Below are 18,780 nucleotides of genomic sequence, written 5' to 3'. Positions count from 1 at the left end.
GTACACTGAAAAGTCTCCTGGTTAAGTATTTCCAGATGTAATTGTGAGAGCCCCAGGCCCAGGGCATTCACCGGAAGAATTGCTCTGAAATTGGTTTGTGTTGGGCAGCAGAGGCTGCATGTTGAGTGGAGAGCAGCTATCTTCACAACACACAGGGCAATCAGATGGCTCTGCCAGTGGGGAGCAGAAGGGCCTTCTCTGTGTCCTTGGGTGTGCACAATCTTTAAAATGGTCAGATTTAATAGCTCTAGAGAGCCTCTGCCTGCTGCCCACTCTGATGGACTTAGACTGATGACAGGCAGAGGCTCGCTAGAACTATTATACTGATGGACTCAGCATCAGAACCAAAGCAGTGACACCAGAGTGTTCCTCTGAGAACAGCTACAGGAGATTTCTTAGCAAATGCAGAACAAAGTATGTTTCTCCACAGAATCACCCGCCATGTTAAAATTAACAATCCATATTTGCAAAGTAACTGATAAAACCATTGGGGTACAGCTTGAGTCTGTGGACAGAGCCTAGTTGTCAATCAGCTCATATGAGCTTAATCTATCACTTCAGCTTTCTCAGAGAAACTTCAGATTTACCACCTTGTTGTCTTGTTAGCCACTTAACAAACATATGGGAAAGTGTCCCTTGATTTCAAAATACCAGGCTAAGAGATGGGGATATACAGGAGGAGAGAAGACATCCTTCAGTTGGCTCACGGTTTTGTGGGAGAAACAAACAAATGCGATCTCCAGTGCTCAGTGCTCGGAGACAGAGACAGACATGGAAGGACAGAAGGGTATCAAAGTGGGTACACAGTGGAGCTGGGGACCGGCGGAGAGGGGCTGAGAAGTGAGGTTCTGGAGTGGAGTTGAATTTGACAAGTGCTGATCAGAAAGCTTTCTTACTGTAGGAACTGACAGAGATTGTCCATGAACTTGTGGAGAAGGCCATTCCAGCCTCATGGAAAAGCACAGACCCCATGGAAAACTGAAGATTTAGCTAACAGACAAAGCAAGCACTAGTTGGATGGATGTGATATCCCAGTAACCGCATCGTGCTGTGTTAGGAGAGGGACCTTCTACTGAAGGCAAGAGATGCTCTGTTAGATCTTTGCAGACATAGCATTGCTTAAATTAGCAAGTTTCCTTTTGGAGATGGGGGTAGATTCTTCTGGTACCTCCACCCTTTGAGTAAGATTTTTATTTATTTATTGTTTTGGTTTTTTAAGACAAGGTTTCTCTGTATAGTTTTGGTACCTGTCCTGGATCTTGCTCTGTATACCAGGCTGGCCTCGAACTCACAGAGATCCACCTGGCTCTGCCTCCTGAGTGCTGAGATTAAAGGCGTGTGCCACCGCCACCTGCCTTTGTGTAAGAATTGTATAAAGTCTCAACCTCTTCAGTGTGATATACCCACTGTTGAACTACCTGGACTATACCATGGAAGCCAATGTAACAATCTCTTTTTATTGTTAAAAAGACCATAGGGATAGGCAACTGACATGTTAGTTACCACTTTGCCCTTAGCATTTAAAACAGAGCCTGACAACAAGTGGGTACCCCATCAGTATTTCTTAGATGCTTAGTGCCATGTAAGTGCTAACATCCATCCCTGTGATAACGAAACAGGACACAAAATTAGGTTTTCTGAAAACATTTGTGATGATACGATTTAAAATGGGCCAAATCAAATCCTGGGACTAGTGATATATAAGCTCTCCCTGGAGCACTTATGAGGTCATTTTATAAGCTACAGTAAATAGTAGTATTGTTCAACAAGACTCACTACCTCCCCAAAGGGCGGCCACACATCCCTGTTATGTTCAGTAGTGCAACAACTCTATGTAAATAAGTTCAGCAACTTAGATGAAAGAGGCTATTCCTTGAATACCACCATCTCCAAGAGGTCCCCCAAGGTGAAATACGATAATATATAGAGTATGACTACTGTTCTTCAAAGCTTGTTTTGTAGTTAAAAATCTCACATTGGAAAGACTTTCCAGGCCCAGGTGGCTTCACGAGTAAGAGCAGACTGAGAATTTGAAGATGAACTCTTATAAGTTTCATACAACCCCTCTCAGGAAACAGAGGAGGTAAAAATCAAACAATTTTCTCAGCAAGGGCAGAATTATTCTTATTAAAATTAACAGCTAGACAAAACAGTACTAAAAAGGATAGAACAGGTTGGATGACAGTTTTGAAATTTATTCTTCTCTATGTTGCCACAGAGAACTCATTGCCTGGCCAGTGTCTTCTGCATTGGGTCTTTCTTGGCCACATGTACTACCAGAAGGAGGGTCTGATAGCCCCAAGGGCGCATGGGCTTACAGGACAGAGTATCCATGCACTGAGGAACAGGACTACTCTGAAAGAAAGGTCACAATTGATATGACATTGATTATCTAGTTCAGTTGGTTAGAACAACATTTTAATTAGCTAAGCTAACTTTATTTAAAAGGGTAAGGAAAAATATCAACATCATGGAGAAAAATTGAGAAATTTAAACCCAGCTGAAATATTAAACTTGGAAAATAAGGTTTGAAATAACATGCCATAGAAAGAATAAATAAAGGATTTAGATACAGTTAAAATCTGAGCAATGAATTGGAATAGATGATTGAGAACCTCTTTAAGAAGATAAGAGGAAAAGAATAAGGAGGAAGAAAACTAAGAGTTGGAGTACAGCACATACATTCTAACATCTACTTAATAGAAGTCCTGAAAAGAAAAAAATTCAAATAGGAGGAAAGGCTTAAATGAATAATAAAGACAAATGTGTAAGAAGTACAGAAAAAATGCTACTGATTTAGAAGCTTCATTGAATGTCAAACTAGAGATTAAAAGATAAATGGAATCTAAGATAGAATGAACTGTAAGACTATCAAAAAGAAAGAAAAATATGGGGCTGGGGAGATAGCTCAGTGGCGAAACTGCTTGCCACACAGGCATGAGGACCTAGTGACCATGTTTTCCTATGTCCACAATCTCGGCACTGCAGAGGGAGAGCCAGGCAGGTCCCTGGAGCTCATGGGACAGCCTTTGACAAATTGGCAAGTTCTTCAGTGAGAAACCCTGTCTCAAAACATAAAGTGGAAGAGTAATCAAAGAAGATACCTGATGTTGACTTCTGGCCTCTACATACACAAATGTGCACCTATATCTGTATGTACACAAGTACGCGTGCCCCAACCCCCCACAAAAAACCATATTCTGAGAGATTTCAGTCACCTACAAAACAAAGTCAATGGACATTAGTCTTCTTGAAGGCAGTAGTTCACTTGAAAAGACAACAGAAGCCAAGTGTGGTGGTGCACGCCTTTAATCCCAGCATTTGGGAGGCAGAGTCAGGTAGATCTCTGTGTTCGAGGTCAGCCAGGTCTACACAGTGAGTTCCAGAATAGTCAGGATACATAATGAGACCCTGTCTCAGAAAAAATAAACAACAGTAGTACTACTGAACGATGGCCAGTTTTTTTTTCATGAATTTGGTGAAACATGGAGATATAAACAAGAAAAATGGATAGGCCCATTTTCTTTGTGATTTTAGATACAAAATGTCTAGAGTTAACTAAATCTGAATGTATTAAAAACTTATATTCAGGTGAAATTTTTTCAATGATAGTACACATATGTTTAAAAGCCACTAATGTAAGTCATCTCATTAGTAAGCAGAAGCATAAAAACTATGACTTACTAAACTAACATTTGATAAAATTCATTGCAAAAACTCCTAACTTGAAGTAGATGAAAACTCTATAACTTAATGAGTGTTTTATACCACCAATCTTAGCGAGTACTATCTTTGTTTGTTCATGGCTAGTCAATTACATATTTGCTTTATTTTAGAAAGCAATTACAGTGGTAGAGAGGTTCAGTGAATGAGGAGGCAGCGAGGATTATGCATCCGAGGTTTTAATTGTGTTCCTTCCAAGAATGTGGACAAGTCAAGGTCAGCTAACCTCACAGTCACAGATAGTTTTAGAGGTCCCAGTTAATGTGGAGTATAGAAATGAAACTGTTACCCATAAATGATACAAACTACCTAAAATATTTGAGTGTGTGTATACATGCTCACACTTGGGTATGTGGAGGCCAGAGGTCAGTATCTGCTGTCTGTCTAACTCTGTTACTCTCCACCTTACTTTCTCTGACAGAGTCTTTCACCAAACCTGGAACTCCTCTATTCAGCTAGACTGGCTAGCTGGGAAAAACCCTGGCACCCTCCTTCTCCATCTCCCTAGCTTGGGTTGCCACCCTCCATCCCCCTGTCAATGCCTTGGGTGCTGGGGATTGGAACTCAGGTCCTCATAGGTGCACAGCAAGCATCACTTTACTTCTACTATCTCCCCAGCTCCACATTTGCCTAAAATAATAATAGAAACAATAGATAATTACAATGAATAAGAAAGTCAGCAGGATTGCTAGATACTGGATCAATATATAAAATCAATAGTATTTTTCTGCATCAGCAATAATCAACTAGAAAATATTTTTTTAATTAGGTACAAGTCACAAAGCAATAAAAATAATAAAACTTCCAGAAATTAACCAAGAGCACAGGAATGCTATGGGGGAAAATTTAACATTGTGAGAAACATAAGGATTATTTAAGTAAATGAAGATACCGTCTGTGCATTTTAAAAGGGGTAACTTACTATCATAAAGATGTCAGTTCTTCTCAAATTAACTTAAAAGTACATTGCAATTCTAATCTAAATTTAATTTGGAGGACTTCATACCTAAATGGGATAACTCAAATGACATGACACCCATGGAAAATTAAATGCCATCAAATAGCCAAGTGAACCTTGAAAACGGGAGCCGAGGAAACTTGTCTTACCATGTGCAAATGTATTAAAACTAACTCCAGATATAAACACACAATGTAGGCTTTGAGAAAAGAACCAGATGAATAAAGTGTGGAATAAAATAGATAATGCAGAGTTCAGAGACAGATTATGTGCATGTATGAACTTAATATACAGGAAAGCATCACAAATCAATGAACAGATGGTGCTGGCTTAGTGCATGATGCTGGTAAGACTGGTTCACTTTATAAAGAAAAATGAAACAGTATCCCAACTGAATGCCACATATGAAATAGACTAAGTAAGATAATAAATCACAAAGTGAACAGAAGAGTATTGGAGAATGGCTCTGGGTCTATTGGCAAGAAAAACCTTTTTACTAAGGATGTTAGAGGCTCAAGTAATACTCCCAGGAACCCTGACAGAACATGAGCAAATGGCACAAACAGATAACTTATAATAAAAAAGTCTAATGAACAGGGAGATATTTAAATTCAAACTTGCTGTTACTTAATGGGATTCACCAAGAACAATGAGAAATCAATCTTATTTGACTGTCAAAAATTCCAAGGCTGGACCAGGCTGGATTATGTCAAGTCATTGGGAATGATAAGTGCTCCCAGAAAACAGGGGCATTCTTGTGTGTCCAGTCTATAACTACTTAAACTATATAAGCACATACCCTGTACCTAGCAATTCCTCTTCTGGGTATACAACTTTTGCACACCTCACTGGTCCATAGATGGACACATCGAAGGTATATACTACAGCACCATTTGAGATTGTGAAAGGTTGGAGACAATTTGATGCCTGTCTTCGAGAGTGTGGAGAGGCAAATGTGATGGGCACACATCAAGTAATATTTTACAATAATCAGAAGTAAAAAGACTGATGATTCTAAAAGTGCCCAAACATAAAAAATTGTAACAAGTTATATAACCCCAAATACCTTACACACATTTAGATCATTCTGTAATCAAAACAATTCTGTACGAATATGTTTTTCAAAGGCAGGAACAAGAGTCTCCCCATTGGACATGTTGGGATGGCTGTGTATGGAAGACAGAAAAAGAGCTGGGGCAAAAGGAAGTAAATGAGTGAATACAAAGAGGGACCTTGTTGGAGGCTGATATTGATAACGCACAATAAAGTGGGCAGTTTGATTAATACAAACCTTTGATCTGACATTTAGCTGTTCATTTGGACATGCTTGGTATGGTATATCCTTATGGTATGATTAGTGTGCTACTTTTCCATAGTCAGGTCTCAGAGGAAGGCGAAGGCAGACCTTCTTGTGTATCTCTGTCTGCCTGTCTATCTGTGCCCCCAATTCTCTCTCCCATGCCATGCTTGCTTGTTTCAAGGAAACAAAACATCAGACTGTTTCTAAGTGGGAGAACAGTGGGAAATTCCTCTAGCTCCTGTTTGGATAAAGAGGCACATGATATCCTGATGTACAGATAACTAGGTCCCCTTCCAACAGAAATTCTGGTAACCACGTGTTTTCCTAGAATCCACCACTCATTGCATTGGAGTCTAGAATTTGCACCGGTTTTCATTCATTTTTACAACCTAAACAAAAAAAAAACCCTGAGTTTTATGTCAGAGGAGACCCCAGAGTTATCCCGGAGAGCATCACAGAACAACCTGACCTGGAAGGGGAATAGCAGGGGCAGAGGCAGTCACAAAGAAGAAAAACACAAAAACAAAACATCAACCTCTGCATTACTCATCTCTAGCTACCTCTTCGCTTAACCTCAAGGTCAAGTCAACCTTTTTACAGTGTTCACGGTCTCCGAGGATGAGCTTTAGCACCAGTCTTGTTTGCCTTTTATAGTATTAAAAGAGACAATGAAACCGGCCTCTCAGAAGATCATTTCACCAAGTCCCTGTGGCTCTGCGGGGAATATATTTGTTTCCTCATTTAAATTCATGTCTCTAAAAGACAAGTAGACCTTGGATGAAATTTCAGGAGACAGCAAATTATAAATAATGTATCCATATTTTTTTCTCTCCCATACGACTTGTATATAATTCCCCCTCGAGCCTTGTGCAAACACCAGAGACAAGAGGACAGGAAGCTATTAACATGATGGAAAGATTGGAATGGGCTCATGTTGTGTGGTATGAACATAAGAAAAGGCATCTTGATCAAGAGAGGTTTTGAGGCCAGATCTTTTCTATAATCATGATGATGGGGAGGAATTGAGAGGAGTAGAGGAAGGGAAAACCATAATCAGGATATATTATATGAGGCAAAAAAACCCCTATTTTTAGTAAAAGGAAAAAAATAAAAAGAAAAATATCATTATTGTTTATTATTATTAGTTATTATTATTGGCATCTCAACTATTTCTCAGACCATTAGATAAGCACCTGCTTGGGTGACTCTCTGATCCTCATCACCCCAGGACAGGGTGAGTGTTTGTCAGTGATGGAGGCTACTTTGAAGGCAAATTTTAAACTCTGTTGTCCATCAGAGAAGGCATAGAAAACTCTCACACAGTCAGTACATCCTCAGAATAGGATGCTGCTAAGTGGAAAATGCAGATATTGTCAATTAAGTTGAAAAGGATGCTAGGAGCATAAAGGAAATTAGCCTCTAACTCCTTCAGCCCTGGTGTACTGTCATGTAGACTTTCAGCGTTCCCCAGACTTGCTCAGCAGGATCAATTCATGCCCATGGGGTCTAGACAAGCAGCCTTTTCATTCTTTGATTGGGTAAATATATTCTGCTTCCCACTTTGGCTACTTTCCCTTTTTGGTACTTTCTCCACCTCCACCTTTAGGAAGTAAATGCACTTGTATTCTTCTTGGATAAAATTTCCTCTTGGCAAGGGGCAGGAACTAGGGCAAAAAGTAAGCAATTATTAATATTAACTGGCCAATGACATTGCAGCCCAGTGTAATATACCCAGGAAGATTTGTATTGTGGTGGAAAACAGAACCTGACATTAGAGAGAGACTTTGGCCTTCATACTCTGCAAGCTGCACATCTTTATAGCATCCCTGCATAGGGTATTAAGAATCTTAGTTCTCTTCTTCAGTTTTGTTTTATCATGAGACTTCCACTTCTGCACTCTGAAGCTGAGATTTAACTCTTCAGTTCATCTATCATATCTGTATATACCAGGTTTTGTACATGGGACTTGGACATGCATTATTTCTTGCCCAAGAAATTTTCACTCAGCATCTAGTTATTTCAGTGGGTTCTGATAAATCTCCAAAACAAAACCAGCAGGGTTTGAGATTCATCAGTGACTTAAATTTCAGCTTTCCATTAAAACTGTAACTTCCAAACATGGATACTCTTTTGCTACATATTAGGCAATAATGGTGAGTCCATTGCTGGTACCCTAAACTCAATATGGGGTGAGTAGCTCAGTTGGTAGTTATATTCATTGCATAGAAGTTGGGCTCTTCAGTTTCCTTCTTTTTTGTTTCTCAGTTGACACTGTCTATGTTTAAGGAGCCCATTGTCTACTGGAGTTGTACAAAATAACAAACCAATCTAAACAGATACCAACAGTCACCTGACCTGCCCATCAAACCAAACCATTAGCCAGCTTCCTCTTCAGATTTCCAAGTCAGTTGTCAATTATCTGATTTAATCCTCCCAAGGTCCTGGCTAGATCTGGAGTCCCACATCAAACTATTGCATCTAAGACAAGGCAGTGATGGTCACAGAAACGGTTATATTTCTCAGTCCAGAGGGATCTGGAAAGGAGCTGCAGCTGTAGATACCACAGAAACTTCAGACGTTTGACACACTGCTCACTACTGCCAGCTGTGACATTAGCAGGATGGGAATGAAAAGCTCATACAACACTGAGCATTTTGGATGACAAAATGATTCCTTTAACCCAATAAACATGCAAACCGGGAGCTCTGTGCATCTGCTAGCTGCATTCTTTTTATGGTGAAAAAATTCTTAATTCAGCAGAAAACTCTTCCCAATGGGTCTTTAAGTGGAGGCTCCATAAGGGACCCTTTAATTAACCTATGAAAATGCAGGATGAGTTTGAATAAGAGGTGACACCCTAGTTCTTAATAAGGTATCTTTGAAACAGCAAAATAAACTTCAGCCTCAGAAGAGACATCAAGTGTTCTCTAGGTTCCACTTGGTAAAGATATGTCACAGATTCATGTCTTGTTGTGTGATCAGTTTATTTCTATTTTCCCATTAAAATATTAGCTCTTGACTAATGAACTCATTGAAGACACACTTTAAAGTATTGAAAAGTATAAACACAAGGGAAAGGGACTCATTCATTATTTCACTATTCAACAGTGAATTTGAAGTATTTGATCAACTTTGCTTTGTTATCTAGAATGAGTAGATTGAGTGGAGGGAAGGGGTGAGGGGGTGGCACTTTCTGTTGCTTTTTTGAGAAGGAAGGGCAGGCTCTGGGACATGGAGGAGGACCCAGTCATCCTGGTACTCTGAAATTCAGGAAACCTGTGTTTAGGAGTGAGGGATATGCTCATAATAGCCCCACTGATGGACACACCCTCATCCCTAAAAGGTGAGAGTCAAAAGTCTGGACTGGGTGGGCAGTTACACATCACAAACTATAAAGGGATGCCTTGGAGGTAGCAGAGAGGACTATTAACAGTTTAGATCCCAGGGCTGGACTATCTGGGGTCAAATCTCAGCTAACTTTAATGTCATAGGATCTTGGATGAGTTATCTCATCTCTATTGTACCCTACTTTCCTTGTCTATTATATATATATATATATATATATATATATATATATATATATATATAGTGTGGCTTAGTAGAATACTTTTACCTAATATGTTATGGTCCTAGGTTTGATTCTTGTGGAGCTGGGTATTGAATCTGGGATCTCATACATGCTAAGAAAACGTTCTGTCACTGAGCTATCTACTAGCTTATATTCCTGCCCTTTAAAATGGTCTTTTCAGTGGTTTTAAAGATTGAGTGAGACATTGAATATGCAAAAGTACTTTGTGCTCTTGAAGGTGTGAGGGCTTATGAGGGTTCAGTACTGAAAGTTTCCTCTGTTATGTTTACTAGAAGTGTCGCTGAGGACAGGCATCAGGGGAAGGAGAGAGAGAAAGAAGGAAGAATTTTTCTAGAAAAACAGGCAGGAAATTGGAACAAGAAGCAACCTGGCGTCTCTGCCTGGTGCCCTTAGTTGGTCCACATGGACCACAGATTTGGGCTGATGTTTCTGTGATAACCTCAGTGGTGGGGATTTTCTGGCAGGGTCTTGGGAAAGGGGTAGGAAAAAGGAAGAAGCTGAGTGCTTTTAATAGGTTCCTTCCAGGCCAAGGCTCAGCAGAGGTGCTGAGGAGGCGGACGCCATGGAGCGAGAAGAAGGCATCAAAGTGACTCCGAGTCCCTCACCTGTGGTGAAGACAGTAGAGGTGAGACTGCTCCGTGTGGCATCCTGAGCTGCCTGCAGGAGCACTGTGTAGTCAGTGTTCTCTGACAGGCCCTCCAGTCGGATCCAGGTGTCCTCAGCATCCACAATCAGCTCCTGCAGAGAGCCAGAATAGAGGCAGCTGGAGGGAACAGCCAACTTGCAATCTGGGACAGTGGGGAAGCTGGGTCAGCAATGCTGTCCTCTCTATCCCACAGGAAAGAGAGAACTGGCCAGCTCCTATCTCACAAATGCACATGGGATAAATTTAGGTACCTGGGTTATTGAGCCAGTGGCTTTGGACTTCACTGGGCTTGCTGTGGAGCAGAAGCAGCTGAGGAAACAGAGACCCTAGGCCTCCCTACTACTATCAACTAGACCTGCTCTACTTATACTTGTTCTCTGGATTCGGTGTCTATATACAACTTTCACTTTTAAAAAGATCCTACCACAAGGGAAGGTTTGCCAACTAGTGCTCTGGTGGATTGTTTAGACCAATGACATAAAACCAAAATTGATCATCTCCTTACTGTAGGCTACATAGATGGTACTTTTATAATGCTTATCAAGGCATAAAGGCCTCCCGGGTTTATTATCTGGTTCATGTTTGCTTGGCTCTGGGAGCAAGAAATCATTCTGATAACGTAAGATTGGGAGTTTGTCATGTTTTGCACTATGATGCTCAGAGCACCATCATACCTAGTGATGATCCAGAGAGGACACTGACACTGAGAGAGGGCTAATACTTTACTGCAGTGTGGGCAGATAGCGATAGCAAAGCCACAACTTGATATTTCCTGGCCTGTAAACCTCAGTTCTCTCCTCCATAGCAGGCTGTGTATCCAGCATCTGGAACCTCATTGGTTGCCTGTGAATTGGTTTCTTCTCCAGCCATGCAATTTCCATGGGTCACTCCACTGATCAGGTTCCACATGGCCTCATGTGGGAGTAATGTTTTTTCCCCTTTCCAGCTAATGCTTACCTTGCGGCTTCCGTCAGTGGACTTGTATGTCAATACATAGTTTTCAATCTCTGCTCTGGGTGGCTGCCAGGAGATCAGTGCGCTTTGCCTGGTGACTTCGCTGGCTGTCAGGTTGGCGGGAGGATCCAGGACTGCAAAGAAGAGAAAATGCTAAGGTGTTCCTACCTCTCCAGCTCTTCCTTGTTCGATTTCAGGCATGGTAATCTTGCTCACAGGGCTGTTCCCATGCTGACTCTAGTTCTGGCTTGGATGGGAGCACAAAGGGTGCTATTATCCTCTTTGAAGCTACTCCCACCCCCCCACAAGCAGGACTCTGAGCTGAGGCATGACATCTTCCAATACAACTCTTTATGCTTAGGCTCCTGAACCCATTCAACCTCTATCTGCTTGAATTTGTAACCGTCTTGTATCTTCTCTTGTCCTAATGTTCTTCTGGTCATGATTTTACCCAGCAGCTCCCCACTACCACATCAAGCTTTCCAAGACTGGTCAGAGTTTCCTGTACCAGACACAGCCTTAGTCCCAGATTTTCTTGTATGGCTCTGCTATTGTCACAGAGATCCTGAGTGTAGAAACAGAAGTGCTAATTGCATGGACCACATTCAGCCAAAACATGTTCAGATCATTAAAACCTATAGCTTATTATTTATTCCATTATAAGGACGCATCATTTTTTGGCTCCACATAATCCTCCAGGGATGATACCAGCCATGCAGGAGCCTGTACTCACGGGTAGAGAAGTTGGTGGCGATAGTGCCACTCATGAGTGGCCCACTGGTGGCATACATGGTGACGGTATAGTGGGTGCTAGGAAGCAGGTCAACAAGCTGGAATTCTTCGTTGACTCCATCTACCAGGATGGTCTCTCCAGCAACTGAAATCAGATCCATGCAGCTAAGGAAAGACCCACCATAGCTAAAGGCACTTCCCATGGACTCAGTACCCAAGGATTCTGGGGGAAACTACAGGTGATGGAGCTTATTGTCCCATACAAGGATCCCTTTCCATCTTTTTGTTTTTATTTTTTACTCTTCAGAAAGAGAATTCTGTATATGGAGGCCGAATTGTGTCTCTACCTTCTACTCAGGCCTCTGCAATGGAGTAAGAAGAGTCCTTGTTTATCTGTTTGTCCACTTTTTCCCACCAAGTGCTCCCTCCTTATAGTGAGGAAATTCAGCCCCCACTTCCCAATACATTTATATGACAATTCTAAAATTTCCATAGTCCTGACCTGACTGCTTCTCTCTGGACAAGAAAGTTTGTCAGGGTCTTTGCTGAAGTGCAAATCTTGGGAGACAATTGAGAACAAGAATTGGTGCTGCTGATCAATGCTATAAACAGGATAAGCCTGCTTCTGTGCCTGTCATTTGTATTATTCCAGGCATTAGGACAGCCATGCATCATTGCCACTACATGCTGAATTTATTAACAATCAATGAGTTTGTTTATCACCACTGCCTTGGTGGATCATTCTGACCTGTGGGCAGAGTTTTGCCTTTATTTCTATCATCTTTCACCTTGGTTGAGTTTTGGACCACAGTTTCAGTTTATTAAAACATTTTAAATGTGGATTCAATCAATCACAGTTTTGTTTTATATACAAATTTTGTAAGCACGTCTTCTTGGGGCTCATTCAAGCTGTTACTAAAACTGTTCATTAGATCAGAGCCAAGCCCTCTGTTAGACAATTAGAGTATTCCTGAATCATTCAGCACTTAACAAAGTTTATTAGGCACATCTCCAAACTAGGTCAGACCTAATGTCTGTACTAAACTATGGCAGATCCTTAAATGCTCATCTCTTTCCAAATACGGGAAGGCTGTACATTTCCTCAGAATTCCCTTGTCATATTTACTTTCTATGAGATCATGTTCCTTTCTTCCTCTCTGTATCCCGATTCTAAATTATGATGACTCATTGAGTATAGCTCACTATGCTCTGTCTTGCATAGTTCATGCCACAGCTCATGTCAAGCTGTATTTACTTCTCTGCATCATTACTAGAGGTGAGTTCCATAAAGATAAGAACTCAAGCATTGCTTCTCAACTTTTCTAGGCTTAGTGAGTATGTAGCCCATGGGAGGTTATCAAAAGCATTTGCTGAGTGAATGGATGTGAATGGAGAGGATGGAGCTGTGTGCCTTGTCACTGTGAACAGGTGTGCTGCCTTAGGGGAGTGGGGGATACTTTGTCAGAAAAGATAGGGCTACAGCTGAGACCTGAAAGACAGACTTTCTAGGTTGACTCTTGGGGAGAGAAGTTCCTGGCCAAGAAAATGGCACATGGGCAAATGCATAGAGACTTGAAAAGGCTTTAAAATGCATGCTGATTTAAGAAATTCTGGCTATGCTACACACCAAGGGACAGTAGGAGTTGAGAAGGGCTGTGCAAGAACGTGGCGGGGTTGGGATGTATTCATAATGTCTTACTTTGAGAAGGATTATGCAATCAACTATCATTCCTATCAACTCAAACTCATGGTTTATCATGTACTTTTCCATTTTTTTTTTTTTTTTTTTTGAGACAGGGTTTCTCTGTGTAGCTTTGCGCCTTTTCCTGGATCTCACTTGGTAGCCCAGGCTGGCCTCGAACTCACAGAGATCCACCTGGCTCTGCCTCCCGAGTGCTGGGATTAAAGGCGTGCGCCACCACCACCCGGCCCGTACTTTTCCATTTTAATTAAAGACTAAACGGTATTAAGCTTTCTAATGCTTTGCTGAGATACAATTGTGCTAATAAAGTTGCAAAGCAAAACAAACAGAAATCAATGAGGAAACTTTGTGAACCTTTGCTGGTACACAGTAATGACTAATGCCTTTTCCATTTTGTTTGATAGTGTGTGCTAGTTTTCATTTCCCCAACTTTGATGACAAATTATTCTTTGCAGCTTGTAGAACTAGCTTTCTCTTCCATCTCTGAAAGTCAAGCCGTTTTCCTGCCTTCTGTTCTCTGGTATCTTTGTTCCCTAGATTCCTGAATATAACCCACAAAAATTCTGTGATCACATGTTTAATTTTGGCCAAGAAATAACTTCCTTAAGCCTAGATATTTGGAATGTGTTCCTGTTTTGCTTTGGGCCTCTCTATCCAAATAGTGTAAGGGGAATGAGCATGATGAAAATAGCATTGATATTCAAATTTTTGTGTTGATTCAAACTTTTGGGCCGGATGTAGGTAGGGAAGACCAATACAACAGAAACATTGCTTAGCAGTTCTAAATCAATTGTCACCTGTTGATGTGGTTTGAAAGAAAATGGCCCCCAAAAGGAATGGCACTATTAGGAGGTGGGGCCTTGTTGGTGGAAGTGTGTCACTGTGGGGGCAAGCTTTGAGGTCTCATATATGCTCAAGATACTACCCAGTGAGACAGACCACTTCCTGTTGCCTGTGAGTCAAGGTATAAGAGCTTTCAGCTTCTGTTCAAGCACTGTGTCTGCCTGCCTGCTGCCTTGCTTCCCACTATGATGATAATGGACTAAACCTTTGAAAATGTAAGCCACCCTAATTAAATGTTTTTATTTATAAGAGTTGTCACCGTCATGGTGTCTCTTCCCAGCAATAGAAACCCTAACTAAGACACCTGTTAACACGTTATCTGTGGCAAGTTTGATCTGATGACTTTAGTATTTTTCTTGCTCTGTAAACATCTAGAACAGTAAGTAGTTCTCAGCCTTCCTAATGCTTCAACCCCTTAATACAGTTCCTCATGTTGTGGTGACCCCCAGCTATAAAATTATTTTCATTGCTACTTCATAACTGTAATTTTCTACTGTTATGAATTCTAATATAAATATCTATGTTTTATGATGGTCTTAGGCAACCCCTGTGAAAGGGTTGTTCCATCTCCAAAGAGGTCACGACCCACAGGTTGAGAACTGCTGATGTAGAAAATTCTTCTTTCTTATCTGCAGCCCTTTGGTGGAAATCTCAGCCCAGTTCTGAGTTTCATCTTCCTAACATTAGCTCTGATTTTGTGTTTGTTCTTGGTTGCTTGCCTTTCTTGAGCCTTTCAGACTGAGCTGGTGTGACTTTCATCAAGAGTTTATAAGAGTTGGGAGATGATATCTTGAGGACTTTATAGTGCTTGAGGGCTACACAATTTCCCCAACCTAAGGTAATTTCTGATTTGACTCTCAGATGGCAAAAATGAATTACTTCTTCACTTCCACACTGACTTGCAGCTCCAGTCTACACCCCATCCCCACCGCACCTGCAGGCACTCACTTGCAAAGTGTGTGAGGACAATGACATAGTTCTCCACTTCACCAATGGGTGCTTTCCATTGAAGCAGGACTTCTGTGGGGGTGATGTTGGTAGCAACCAGATCCACAGGGCTGTCCATGGCTGAAACAGAACAGCAGAACATCAGGTTAAAGAAAGAGCAGCTGCAGGGTAGAAGTACCACAAACCATCAGAATTTTCCCATGTGGTGCACATCTGTCACTCATCTGGATAAAACAATGGACTGGAGACTGATTCTTTTTCTCTCTGTCTGGCTCCATTTATCTCTTTCCTTCTCCCTTTTTCTTCTATCTTTCAAATATCCACTTCTCTCCCAATTGCTCCAAGTCCTTCTTTTAAATTAATTCATTAATTTATTTTGTGCAGAATTTTTCGACACGTTCAATGGGAAGTGGAAAATGCAAAATACTCTGTTGTATGTTAGATATTTCACTGGAGATAGCATGAAGAACCTATTGAAGATATTATGATTCTTTAGTTACTGGGATAATTCTGCTTTCCGGTCTGCTTGTTCTTTCACACATGCAAGGGTGACCTTTGGAGAAAGACCTCTGTGAACCTCGGGAAGTGTGGTAAAAGTGCAGGGGCACCCCACACCAGGAACTCAGTCACAGAGTCATGTCCACTTCCCGAATTCTTACATCACTATTCACAAGCTTCAGTCTAGACTATCTTCAGGGCATCCTTTTTGTTGCATAGAGAGTCATGGTAATTCACTCAAGCTTAGGGAAGCCAAGACTGCCTGTCAAGGGAAGAGAGTTTGCTTGTGAATGGATTATGACTTTACTCATCCATGCTGTAACTCTTGTGTTTACTTATGTGCTTCCTTTTCATAAAGTAGGAATTTATTTATAAAGTGGATGTTATTATAACAATTTAAGTGTCAGTTCAACCTGAGTCATACAATTTATGTTTGAGAACCAAAATCCACTGTTAGTCTACTCCTGTTCTTTAATTAAGTGAGCTGTATTTGGTGTTTTTTTTCCTCTCTCTTCTCTTTTTGCTTATGTTCCTCATCATAAAGTAACAATAAAAACCCTCATAATTTAATGTTTTGAATTTTATCTATAATGTGTACTTTCAAAAACTTCTTCAAATGCTGCTCTTACTGAAGTATAGTTGGGTGATTTCTGAGATGTGGATGATCTTTTGAAGGAGTTCTCATTTCTAAAAATTTTAAGATCGTTGTGACTACTTTCTGAGAACAGGACAGTTCCAGGAAGTTGGAGGGCAATGTGGCTTAGTGTGCTGCTGAGTTTCTGCTTTTGAGATGTCTGCTGCCTGTGGCCAAGAATCCTAGGAGTTAGCTTTGGTCCTGGTCACAGCCCTCTTATCTTGGGATCAAGATGTTCTAGAAATCCATTTTATGATGTTCAATGAGAAAATATGGCAGAATTTTCAGGAGGGCAGAAAAGGGACTTTCTTTGCTCAGTGGACATTACTTCTGGTCAACACTTACTAACCAGATGCTTTAATGATCACAGATAATTAGAGGATTAGGGCCAGACTGACTGATAAAACATAGCTAGTGCATCTATAGTCACAGACCTGAAGAAGGGAGACTCAGAAAGGTTAGCATACTCTGTGCTGTCCTGAGAAGGCTACTCTATGTTTCAGAAAGACGTTTTGGCCACTGTGTAAAGAGATGCTGTTTTGGCGCATGTGAGAGTATCTACAAAGCAGTGAGGAATTTTTAGGCACATTTCCCTCCTTCAGGAAACACCATCTCCAGGGAAATTAAGCAGTGTTGGGAAATCCAGGTGTTCTCTTAACGAGGCAGGCGGAATGTTTTCCTACATGTGATGGAAACTATGCTTTAACTAGAAGGTCTGTTCTGGATGTTGAGGATAGAAACTGATGGTTGTGCCTTCTAGTGACATCTATAGCAAATCTTTGCTGATTTTACCGATATACTTGCTTAAGGACCAGAGAAGGAAGGCTAGCAGAGCTGCTGAAAGGGAGCTCTGTCCCCAGGCTTATCCAAAGGGCTAGTCTTCTGAAGAAGGTATGGGAAAGGGAATTCTCTTCCCCACTTTCCAATATTACAAGCTGTTCTATCTCCCCAACTTTTCTTCCTCTGGAGCTCCTTCTGTGAATGGGCTTGTGGACACAGAGGACTCTTGGATCTGATTAGACAGCATATAGGAGAACAAGGACTATACAGTGTTCCTGTTGGTGTCTAAGGATTCTACACACTGTCAACTTCACCTCCATTGCCTTCATACAGGAAAAAGACTTAGAACCTTTTTCCTGGAGCATAAAGCAAAGGCAAAGGGTGGCTATATAAGATAATAATCTCATCCCCCAATTTTCTGTAACTGAAATAACAACCCTTCCCTGAGGTTCTCCCACCCCGAATGTCTTAAAGATTCAAATATCTGCTGTGGAATGCGTCCCCATCATGCGTCTTTGAAAGGGCACTCTTCATAGTGGAAATTCCATGGACATTCCTAACCTGAATCAGCAAGACTCCTCGAGTGTGACTCATTATTAAATTCCTATAATTAGACAGTACAGTCTGGGGGGAGAACTTACAACTTGTCCTGCAGGGCACAGTGAGTCAGAGGAGGCCAAGGAACCTGATACCGGCTGTATGAACTGGAATAATCTCACCCTGCTTCCTGTGTTTGTTTCAAACCCACTCCTCATGTCCTGACCTGACTCTCAACAAGGGAGCCATGTTTACCTGTGTGTACGAGGGTGCAGATGCGTTCACTCTCCTCCCTGCCTCGCACACTGTTGAGACTTATTTCATATTCAGTAGCTGGATGCAGCCTGGTGATGGTGAACTCTGTCACAGTGTTGGGCACCACAGAGCTGTCCAGCCGTCCCACTAAGGAAGAACAAAATCCATCATTAGAAGTTCAACAGCTCTCTCATCAGTGGGTCCATGGCTCAGTGTACATTGGGACAGTGGGTCATGAAGCACAGATGGATGTGGGCTCAGCATGCAATAGGGAAGGCAGATCAATAATTCATAAGATGGTAATAGTGGAGCTTAAATAAATCTTATATGCTGGCCTCACTCTTTCATTTTATGGGCTTCTTAGAACAAAAGTAAATGAATTATTTACTATGTCAGTTTCTATCAGACTGGTCTTCTCTTAGGTGACCATATCAAGGCAGTGTAGTGGGCTGAGCTGCAAAAAGTGCTTATGCAGCTCAGAGAAAGGTCACCTGGAAAACTGTCCTACCCCAGCTGGAAGTGGGTATGTCTTCCACGCTGTTAACAATGCCTCACACACCAGCAAGAGCTGGCAGTATGCAGGCAAGGTCTCAGCCAACTTCTCTGACTCACACATTGGCGGCAACGGCAGAATTAGGATCATATCACTGTGGATTCCTCCAGGGCTCCATCTGGCTCTGC

At 41.4% G+C, this 18,780-nt stretch overlaps 1 protein-coding gene across 3 annotated transcripts in view; it reads right to left on the bottom strand.

Annotated features, from left to right (window-relative positions):
• Tnr (tenascin R) overlaps nucleotides 1-18,780 on the bottom strand; it is a 403,889-nt gene that overhangs the window by 23,892 nt on the left and 361,217 nt on the right. For all 3 annotated transcript variants that reach the window (XM_052737334.1, XM_052737335.1, XM_052737337.1), the window contains 5 exons: nucleotides 18,100-18,246; nucleotides 15,396-15,515; nucleotides 11,904-12,047; nucleotides 11,174-11,304; nucleotides 10,176-10,308 (listed from right to left, as the gene is read on the bottom strand). In XM_052737334.1, coding sequence (XP_052593294.1) covers nucleotides 10,176-10,308; nucleotides 11,174-11,304; nucleotides 11,904-12,047; nucleotides 15,396-15,515; nucleotides 18,100-18,246 — 675 coding nt within the window. The remainder of the gene's footprint in view (nucleotides 1-10,175; nucleotides 10,309-11,173; nucleotides 11,305-11,903; nucleotides 12,048-15,395; nucleotides 15,516-18,099; nucleotides 18,247-18,780) is intronic.

Source organism: Peromyscus californicus, unplaced genomic scaffold, assembly GCF_007827085.1.
Source record: "Peromyscus californicus insignis strain IS unplaced genomic scaffold, ASM782708v3 Scaffold_14__1_contigs__length_90479793_seg_2, whole genome shotgun sequence".
NCBI lineage: Eukaryota > Metazoa > Chordata > Mammalia > Rodentia > Cricetidae > Peromyscus > Peromyscus californicus.
This window is presented reverse-complemented; position numbering and strand designations above follow the sequence as displayed.